The sequence below is a fragment of the Corylus avellana genome, chromosome ca2 (assembly GCF_901000735.1).
Source record: "Corylus avellana chromosome ca2, CavTom2PMs-1.0".
Lineage (NCBI taxonomy): Eukaryota > Viridiplantae > Streptophyta > Magnoliopsida > Fagales > Betulaceae > Corylus > Corylus avellana.
The window spans coordinates 29,672,370-29,684,001 of NC_081542.1; the positions used below are offsets into that span (position 1 = coordinate 29,672,370).

Genomic DNA, 11,632 nt, shown 5'->3' on the forward strand with positions numbered 1-11,632 from the left:
TTTTTGGCTTTATTCTCAGAGAATCAAGAGAGTGGACTTATAAGTCAAGTTACTGGATACTTAGAAAGTCCTTAGTGGTTTCATCACATCAAAATGTTAAATAAAATATGTGGACTCTTACAACCACTTAACAAGTTGAGATACAATTATGTATTGAAAGCTGAAGTTAATGGTTTTGAATTGAATAAATGTTGTGTTTATTATTTATTTAATGCCACATAATTATTGACAAGAATAAATAGTCGAACCCCAATCCCAATCACATGCATTTAGATATCTAACTATTTTACTAGCAAAATGGGTAGAACCCACTTCTTTATGTCTGTTATTCCTCTCCATCTGATTTTTTTCTTCTCTCTGCTTGGAACTGCATCCTACCTACAAGTTATTAAACTTGTTTTATACACCAAAAGCCCTATTTCCAGATGCTCAGAGATGGAGAGAAAATCACTTCTTAATTAGCTTCACAGAAAGTCTTACAGGTCCATCGAGTCGTTTCTCTTCTTGGGTTGGTGATGATTGCTGCACTTGGATAGGTGTTAGCTGTGACAACAACACATGACATATTATTTTGATTTGAGTTCCAACAACTTAAAGGGTCCACTCTCATTTTTTCCTAGCAATCTAATCAATATACATCTCAAGAATAATATGTTTTCTGGACCTATTCCAAAAAAACATAGGTGAGTTATTGCCCAAGTTATCTTGGTTGGACCTCTCTTCAAATTCAATTACTGGTAGGATTCTCCATTCTATTGGAATGCTAAAGGAATTGGGAGTTCTTGTGTTGGGAAACAATTCTCTATCCGGGAAACTATCCCTTCATTGGAAGGATTTACAGCAGTTAAAGATATTGGACTTAGCAGATAACAATATATCAGACAATGTTCCAAGTTCAATGTGGCATCTTTGTTCATTAAAGGTATTATCATTGCGCCAAAATCAACTTGAGGGAGAGCTTTCCCCTTTCTTTAGAAACTATAGAAACTTGCAAAACCTTGATCTTGGACGAAACAAATTCTCTAGAAAACTTCCAGCACAAATAGGAGAAAGCCTACCATATTTATTGAGGTTAAGCCTAAGGTCCAACTTGTTTCACGGGAACATACCTCAACAATTATGTCTCATTTCACAACTTCAGATCCTAGACCTTGTACACAATCATTTTTTAGGAGCAATCCCTCAATGTTTAGGGAACTTGAGCAGAGATGACAATGGCGAAGCGGACTATGAAGAACAATTGCTACTTAAAGGAAGAGAAAATCTATATGGTGGTTCTATTATTGGTCTAGTCTATTCTTCAGACCTTTCGAGTAACAATTTATCAGAAGAAATACCTAATAATATTACAACCATCTCAAAATTGATCAACATGAATTTATCAATGAATCATTTGTCTGGAAGTATTCATGAAAAAATTGGGAATTTACACATGTTAGAATCACTTGACCTCTCAATGAATGAGCTTTATGGTCATATCACTAAAAGCATGTCTTCGTTGACCTTCTTAAGTCACTTGAATTTGTCATTCAACAACTTGTCTGGAAAAATTCCAAGCGGGAATCAACTTCAAACACTTAATGACTCTTCTATCTACGAAGGTAACTCTTTACTCTGCGGGCCTCCTCTTTCAACCAAGTGTTCAGAGGATAAAACTAAATCTAGGGTAACGCCAAAACATCATGTAGACAAGCTTACTTTCGAAGCTTTGATAATTTGAAAGACACGATTGTTGTGTTCGTTAACGTCAAAATTGTTCGCTTGCGAAAGAAGGTCAAGTTGGAGAGAAGTTGAGGCTATGGGCGTTGGTGCTTTTCTTAATATGCATTATTTATGTTTTGTAAGTTTTTCATGTTGTTGTTGAAAAACCTAAATATGACTCCAAAAGACACCTATTCAAATGTCTAAGTGTTTCACAAAGATTATGCGGAATAAGATCTAACCTGACAGTTAATATTCAACCAAATACAGATATGTAATGAACATTCAAGAACACAAATATTTGGTTATGAAGAGGAAACCATTTAGAGAACTCTCTAAATGTAAAACCTCTCCGGGGCAACCAAACCCAGGAAATCAATCCACTATAAGAAGAATCAGGAATACAAGAAGGATTACAAAACCTTAGCAATTGACACTTCCTTGCACACGACAAGCAACCCACTTGACTTCTACTGCAGTAGCCCTTTCCAGAACATCTGGCACAATTCTTTTATATGATTTCCTTTTACCGGAACTCTGATAGACTTCTCAACCGTAGATTTATCAAAGGAATAACTAAAACTCTAAGAGATTCAATTTAATGCTCACCACATATGATCTTTCTTAGCACCGCCTCTGACGAACTCTCTGGGGGTGAAAAATTCGTCCTTCTCTCTTCTATAATGACGTATATATACCCTGACAAAACCCTAAACCTAACCCACTTAAAATCACGTTTTTGGGCCAAAAACTTATGGGATGTCCGGACAAGTTAATGGGCTGTTCGGATAGGGCTTTGCGGAGCAGAAACAGAGTTTTTGGAAATGCGGTCCAGACCTGGGGAAGGCCTGTCCAGACATGGCATGCAATGGGTGAAACAGCATTCTGGAAATGCTGTCCAGCCTTGATCAATAGCTCCGATCGATGGGCGTTTGTGGTCCGATTGAGCTGAAATTTTGCAGAAACGTTCATAATACATGAATCTACATTATAACGGTGGAGATTGGATTCTAAGCATTTTATATCAGTGTTTGAGCCCGTGAATAGTAACCTATGCATTTTAGAACTGAATTAAGCCAACACAAGAACTAACAAACTCCCCCTTTGGCAATTAGGTGACAAAACCAAAATGCTGAGCCAATCCCATCATCTCCCCATATTTACTCCCCTTTTTTGTCACAGATTGGCAAAAGGTCTTCATGTTTTCTGAAACACTTCACAAAATACATTAAGGTATATGTGGAACAAGAATACATAAATAAAACTCAAAATAAATAAAAAAATGACGTAGAATGCAAGATCATAAAGAAACATCAGCAAAACTCCCCCTCAATGTATGACTCAATTAACAACAAGAAACTGGAAATTCAAACCATGTTTCTCCCCCTCAAAAGTCAAATGAACACACATGATATACACATCAATGACTCATGTATTGCACAATGAATATCTCAAACATGCTTCAAATATGCAAAATATACATGAGACTAGAAATGGCAAGAAACTCATATTGCTTAACCCAAGCAAAGAAAAATGTTTCATTCGACCCATGCTTGTATGGTGTGTGTGTGTAAGCCATCCAAAGAGAAAAATTTTCAACTTACAAAATGAGGAGAAAGTTTCACCACTATGAGGTTTTGACAAGTATATCAAATCAAAAGTCAAACCTTATCATACTAGGGCCTAGCTACTCTCATCATATACATTTCTCTTTGTAAAACATTTTGCACAAGTTTAACACAGTGAAATAAATTCCTTTTGGAATATGATCTTTTGATTTTATTTGTTTCACTATTTTGTTTATTTTTCTCTTTGAGAAAATGTCCTTAAACTTTTGGTGCTTATCACAAAAGAGAAAGCATGAATTTTTAAGCCCTAGGTTCAACTAGCATATGGTCAATTTGAAAAATATGACTAGTCAAAAAGCTCATATGGTTACCTAACAGACCCCACAAATAAAGTGAAACAAAACCTCAATTTAAGCTTAAATGTGCACAAGGGGTAAAGCATAGGCAAAATGTATCGCATAAGCTCAGGCTTTAGGTAACCACCAAAACAAGTCCATTGATACAAATTTTCATCTTATGCATATTAAGAACATTCCAAGACGCAAGGAATTAAATCCATAAAAGTAACATGAGAAATTAATGGACTATCTAGGTGCATAAGACAAAAGAAAGAAAAGAAAAACAATCAAAGTAACATATTTTTGTCTTTTTGAAAATTTTCACAAAAGAAATGCACGCAAACGAAAAACAAATGCAAAACAAACAAAAATGCAATGCAAAAAGAAAAAAACAACATGCTTGAATTGAGATTACAACAGGCAATACATGAATGTCTTTTAGCATTAAACTTTCATCACATCTTATAAGTCCCACTACAAAATAATGATTTGGTTTAATAACTACTTCTAGGTCTTCACAAGACATTACACATTCATGAACACTTGATTAGCAAGTAGACAAAAATCTTGGTGGTCCGCATGCAACATCTCATCTATAAGCCTTTCAAAGATCATAACATATGAATTTCTTGAAGAGTCCTTTATGAATATGTCTCATAACAAGAATCTCCAAACAAACATGTATACACTCTTCACACAAAAAGTGTAACAAAAAAAAAAATTGCAAAGCATAAACTAGAAAGCAAAAACAAAAAAAAAAATGCAAAGCAAAGAAAAACAACATGCTCTAGGATTTTCAAAAATAAGCAAAACAACAATTCCTAGACATGTTATTTACTCATCTAAATTTAGGTGAGATCATTACCACTCCCCCTCAATGGGTGAATGGTATCAACCTTCTTAATCCAAACTTTCTTCATATTGGGGACAAATGTGCGACTCTTGTCCAAATCATTTAATTGGGTGATAACACCCCTTAGCATGTTGAATAATTCCTTATGACTATTCCTAGAACGAAAATAATCTCTTTTTGACTCATGATTATTCAACTGAAAACAATTAGGGCGAATATGCCCAATCTTACCACAGTGATGACATGTAGGAATGAACCTTTGAGAAGGTTTGTTCCTTGCAAGGTAAACAAAGTTGGAGTTGCTTCTAGGTAAAAAGTGCTCAACACGAGAGTACTTACGTTTCTTACCTTTCTTACCTCTTGAGGTCGTAGTAGCTGTTTTCTTCTTTTTCTTTAAGACTTCTTTTCCTCTTCTTCTTGAGGAATGAACATCAACTAGCTTATCTTTATCTAATGGCTCTTCCAAGTTTTCTGTTTCTTTTCCTCTGTTTCTTGAGGAGTGAACATCAACTAGCTTATCTTTATCTAATGGCTCTTCCAAGTTTTCTGTTTCAACAAAAACTTTCTTGGAAGAAGAAGCAAGGTTAGAGGAAGGAGCAATAATCTTGTCAAAATCAATCCCAAGTTTATCATAGGTAGATTTTTTGGTATGCAAAATTTTGTCAAGATTATCATTAGAGAATTTTTCCAATAGAGTTTTGGACTCCTTTAATTCATTCTCTAATGACTCAACTTTATTAGCAAGATCATGATTTTCAGATTTCAATGTTTTACACAAATCAAGAGAATCACTCAATTCATCAATTAGTTCATCTTTATCATGTTCAGCCTCTCTGAGTTTTTTTAGATTCTTAGAATTAATAACTTGTAGCTCAGAAAATTTCACAAACAACAAATTATAAGTCTCCTGAAGATCAATTTCATTATCAGAATCATAAGCAGAATAATATTGTTTATCAGAAGACATAATAGTTTCACAAAAAGTATTATCAACAGTTTCGAAACAATCGAGAGTTCGGGACATCTAGAAAGTATATAGGATCAAATTCAGGAATTTAATCATTTAACAGAGTGAACCCGCTCTGATACCAATTGAAAAACCTAAATACGACTCCAAAAGGCACCTATTCAAATGTTTAGGTGTTTCACAAAGATTATGCGGAATAAGATCTAACCTAATAGTTAATATTGAACCAAATACAGATATGTAATGAACATTCAAGTACACAGATATTTGGTTACGAAGAGGAAACCATTTTGAGAACTCTCTAAATGTAAAACCTCTCCGGGGTAGCCAAACCCAGGAAATCAATCCACTATAAGAAGAATAAGGAATACAAGAAAGATTACAAAACCTTTGCAATTGACACGTCCTTGCACACGACAAGCGACCCACTTGACTTCTACCGCAGTAGCCCTTTCCTGAACATCTGGCACAATTCTTCTATATGATTTCCTTTTATCGAAACTCCGATAGACTTATCAACCGCAGATTTATCAAAGGAATGACTAAAACTCTAAGAGATTCAATTTAACGCTCACCACATATGATCTTTCTTAGCACAGCTTCCGACGAACTCTCTAGGGGTGAAAAATTCGTTCATCTCTCTTCTATAATGATGTATATATACTCCTGACAAAACCCTAGACCTAACCCACTTAAAATCACGTTTTTGAGCCTAAAACTTACGGGGTGTCAGGACAGGTTAATGGGTTGTCCGGACAGGGCTTTGCGGAGCAGAAACAAAGTTTCTGGAAATGCGGTCCGGACCCGGGGAAGGCCTGTCCGGACAGGGCATGCAATGGGTGAAACAACATTCTGGAAATGCTGTCTAGCCTTGATCAACAGCTCCGATCGATGGGCGTCTGTGGTCCGATTGAGCTGAAATTTTTCATGGACGTTCATAACACATGAATCTACATTATGAACAGTGGAGATTGGATTATGATATACTAATAGCGGCGACCGTTGAACCATTTTGAACCTTTTGTTCTGGCAAAAAAAAAAATATTAGCGGCAACCTAGAGTGGGCACTAATGAGTTGTCATTAGTGGCCACCTTGAAAGTCGCCAGTATTTAGCATTACCGTCGGTTTACTACCAACCACCAAATAACGGCTGCGTGTCGCCGGTATTTGTAAATAATGGCAACTTTTTGCTCATTATGACCATAATTTTTGTAGTGTGTGGCATGTTACTAATTTGGTAACATGCCACAATGGTACGCTATTAATTTGGTAACGTGCCATAGTGGCACGTTACTAATTTTGTAACGTGCCACAGTGGCACGTTACTATATTGGTAGTATTGCGATTGAGTCTCCGGTATTGCGACCGAGCGCAAGTCGAGTCTCTGTTACTGCGATTGAGCGCAAGCGCTGTGAATAAAATTTTTGGTAACGTTTCAAATTGACATGTTACCATTTGGTAACGTGTTTTCTTGACGCGTTACAAAATTGTAACGTGTCAAGTTAACGTTACAATTTAGTAACGAGTGAACTTAACACGTTACCATTTGTAACGCATCAAGTTAACGTTACAATTTAGTAACGTGTGAACTTAACATGTTACCAAAATGTTAACGTGTCAACTTGACATGTTAACACATTATAATGTGTCAAGATGACACGTTATAGAATGGTAATGTGTGCAACTGACATATTACCAAAAGATGACATGTCAATTTAACACGTCATCTTTTTGTAACGTGTCAGTTTCAACACGTCACCAAACAATTTAACACGTCATCTTTTTGTAACGTGGTAGTTTCAACACGTCACCAAACGGTGACGTGTTGAAACTGACACGTTACTAAAGATTATAGTAACGTGTTGGAAACTAACACGTCACAATATGATGACTTGGCAAAAAGTTGTGAACAGGTGCCATGTCACTAAACATCCTAATTTTTGTAGTGAGGCAATGTTTCTAGAGACGAATGTTCGATTTGAGTAATTTACTATTGATAGGTAGTTACAAGTAATTAAAATTAGACCTTTCTACTCTGTTGCTCATGCATGGTATGACCATATAACCATCATTTCGCCCACAACCTTCATGTTGGTCGTCTCTAACCTCTAGAAATCGTAGAGTGAGAGAGAAAAAAGAAAAGAGGAGTGAGAGAGCACATGTACTTGGAGGAATTGATCCTCAAACCTCAAAGCTTCTACCTCTAGGTAATCATTTAAATCTAGACCCTTAATTACTTTCTGTTTTCCATGATCATATGTTGTTTAATACCATATCCAACTATGTTTATCTATTTCCATAACTATGAGTTAAGTTATAGTTATCTTTCAAAAGTTATTATTTTTTCGCACAAGCTTTAAATTATGCATCTTGTTTTTTAGAATCAAAACAACATATAAATATCTCTATTGCAGTAACTTGATTTCCATTACATAATTGATTTACAATGGAATTTATATTGGAAATATAGATCTATCATATTTGAACGTTTTAAAGATACGAATCGGAGTTATATGATTGAATATCCTTTGTTTAAATATGCATGTATGTTAGATGATTTGTTTTAAGATTTTGTACCGATTAAGAGTTAGATTATTGCATGAGATTAGGATTTTATAGTTTGACCTATGTTTTATCGAGGGTTGAACGTTCGGTCTTCGAAAACAGAAACGATTGATAGAGACCATAATGGTTTAATTACGATTCTAGCTATTTGATTAGGGTTTAGCGCATAGGATTAGACTTTGTAGAGTATTACGTAACTAATGTTAGCATGTGATTTGGAGTGTTACTTACGGTATGAGTAAATTCTATAAATTATGTAAATGTGATATTCCCCAAATGTTTCTTACTTGATTAAACCTATTGATTTATGTTATGAGCCTAATGATTAAACATAGTAAGATTTGCTTTAAATTAGCGATGATTATTTTAACAAATTGATTAAACCCTTTTCAATTAAAACACATCTTCAGATGGTAAAATAATGGAGACAACACCTATCATTTTTGTGAAAATTCACTGTTTAATAGTTGTAGGTTACAAATTCTTTCGTGAAAATTCACCGTTTAATAGTTGTAGGATACAAGTTCTTTCTCAAGGCACATTACATAAATTAGTTTCATAACAATTTACTTAATAAGTTGTGGACTTACACACTTATTTCTTTTCTAGGGTAAAATACCTCGGTGTTTTGCAGATCTTGCAGTTTGCTAGCTTGTGAAGTGAGAAATTCGGTAGGATGAAGATGTCAAGCGAATGGCTCAAATTGTTCGGTTTGCTTAGATAGATGATAGTTGTAAACATTATAGAAATGTCTAGCTATTTGGATGCATCGTTCATATTGGTTATAAGCATGAAGATTACCGGGAAACTTTATAATATGCATGAAGATTCACGCGTATGAAACCCAATATATTTATTTATGCTTACTTATACAGAAACGAGGAAAAGGAAAAACAAAAAAACAACGAGGCCTTTATTCCTTATAATTTGTTCTATCTAAATACTGCTAATCACCGCCCTTCTTCCACCCGGAAGAAAAGAGGGGGATGCTTTGTTCATTTTTGAAGAAATTAGCAGGATCAACTGTAGTCTTCACCTGCACTAGCCTGTCAAAGTTGCTCTTGAAATATTTATTACCCCATATTCTCGCCCGTTCATAGCTTGTGTTGCCTTTACCATTTGTTCCAATGTCAAGGTCCCTGTAATTCACATATGCACCTCTTGGAGATTTCGAAACGTAGGGAGCCATGTAGCTGTAAAGCCTTCTCATCCAACTTATATGCCTTTCTGATGCCGCTGTTCCCTCTTCTTCCCAAAACACCACATAAAAGATTTTGTAGATATTACCAGCTCTATGTGGGAAAGGAATTTCGGATTCTGAAATTTCACTCATTCTGCCCCCATACGGAGTCAGGATCATTAAAGCTGTTTCTCCCTCTTTCTCGTAAAACCTTTGCCAGATGCCTTCCAACCCAAGTTCTGGAATTGGTTCCTGGACATAGTCAGATTTTGCTTTGAAACGGGATCTTGTGGGAGAAGTTCTGTTGAGCAAAACATCCAAGGATTCGTCACTTGGGAATCCTGCCAAGTAGAGGATAGATTCAATCCAACTTTTTTCAATGCAATCTTCTCTCATCAAACCCAGCTCAGGGAAGCTCTCTTGCATCATTGGAAGGAGTTTGTCAATCACTCCAAGATACAAGGAAATGAATGAAGCTTGGATGGTCCTCTTCCCTTCTTGGCTGGAATTGACACTTGTTAAGCTGATGCGGATGAACAAGTCTTCATGAAGCTTGGCTGCAACATATTGCCAACGATGAACAAGCATGGTGGCATTTTGTTCCAAGTTCCGATTAACTGTGAAAACTGTCACAGTTGATGGAACAGGAACTAGCTTGATTTTCCAGGCAACAATGATTCCAAAGCTCGCCCCTCCTCCTCCTCGAATCGCCCAAAACAGATCCTCTCCCATAGATTCTCTGTCAAGGATTCTACCCTTAGCATCAATCAATTGTGCATCGATAATATTGTCAGCAGCAAGCCCATATTTGCGCATCAATGCGCCGTACCCTCCGCCGCTGAAGTGTCCACCAACGCCCAGAGTTGTGGCAAGTCCTCCCGGAAAGCTGAGAGTTCTACTTTTCTCGGCGATCCTGTAATAAACTTCACCGGTTGTTGCACCAGCTTCAACCCACGCCGTGCTATTCTCTGCATCAACACTAATTGATCGAAGATCAATCAGATCAATTAAGACAAAGGGCACATCTGAAACATAAGAAAGACCCTCATAATCGTGACCACCACTTCGAACTCTTATTTGCATGCCATGTGTTTGTGAACAATTGATGGCTGCTTGGATGTGGGAGACATGCGTTGGTGTAACAATGACAAGAGGTTTTGGGGTTGCGGGTGTTGAGAATCTGGAGTTTTGTATGGAGAATTGTAAGATGGATGAATATGAGGAGTTGGATGGGGTGTAAATGACTTTAGAAGTTGAGCTCGAGTTTTCAGAACGAAGGGTCATGCACTGAAGAAAGTTTTCGTGAGTGTGAGCAGAAGTTGCCCATGAAAATGAGAGAAGGAGAGCCAAGGCAAATGGAAACACAGATGAGCCAACATGCTTCATTTTCGTTTGTGTTTATGAGAGTTTCCTTGTTTGTAATGTTTTGGAGATAGCTTGTTAAATAGACCGAAAAATTGAACGTTGGGGGTGGTAAAAGATTCTACTTGTTTGTGGGAAAGGAAAAAGGAAGTTTTTGACTTTTTTGGGTAGAAAGGAATAAGGAAGGAGGAAAAGGATTAGCAAGTATACACAGAAAATTCAACAACCCAATTTGGGTGGCAATTGACATTAGAACTTTGATGACAGTACATTTTTTTTTTTTTCTCAAACATTTATTTACATTGTGATTTAAATAAATAAATAAAAAAGAAGGGCCTCGTAGTCAGATTTCAATCTACCAATTAAAAACCTATTGGGTTTTCCAAATAAACGTTAGAATTTCAAGAACTTCATCTTAGAATTGTTTAAAAAAAAAAAATCAAGAATCCTAATTTGCTTAAAGAAACAAGGAGAAAGCCAGACTTAAACCAACGTTCAGATTATCCTGTTGATGAAACTCTCAGTTTTCATAATAGTAATGCATAATTTTATCAATCTACATATTTACTAATTTTAAGTTGTTGGACTTTTTGTGTTTGTAGCTTCCTTAAAAAGCCCCAAAGGAAAATTTTTCTCTAGTCGTGTCACTGTGTTGAAATGTCTCCTGTTTGCTATTCAATCAATGCGGCTATATATTCTCCTTGTGTGATCTGTTTTTGACAATGCATGTTAATAATTATTTTGAATTTACATCAGGAAAGTTATCAATATACACGGCATTGCTATAACAGAGAGTATTTCAAATGCCAACGTATATTATCTTCCATTTGAATCGTTCTTGTCCCATGAGCTTTGATTACTTTGAATTTGTCTTTTGGACGAGGATCAGCTTCAGCTGCATGTGACGATTATCTGCTGAAATCGATTATACACCAGTGGTTTTGTTAGAATATCAGCAAGATGTTCCTTACGGGACACGAACTTGACAATTAAGGATTTTAGCAACAACACAATCATATCCAATGTGCTAACTCCGAGCATGAAACTGTTGGGGATTATATCCTAGATTTGAATGATTTATGTTGACATTAAATAGT

The 11,632-nt window shown here is 36.1% G+C and overlaps 1 protein-coding gene across 1 annotated transcript; it reads right to left on the reverse strand.

Annotated features, from left to right (window-relative positions):
* Nucleotides 1-8,939: 8,939 nt before the first annotated feature.
* LOC132172182 (tetrahydroberberine oxidase-like) lies at nucleotides 8,940-10,559 on the reverse strand. The gene has a single exon (XM_059583631.1). It carries the CDS (start codon nucleotides 10,557-10,559, stop codon nucleotides 8,940-8,942), a length of 1,620 nt encoding a protein of 539 aa, XP_059439614.1.
* Nucleotides 10,560-11,632: the final 1,073 nt, after the last annotated feature.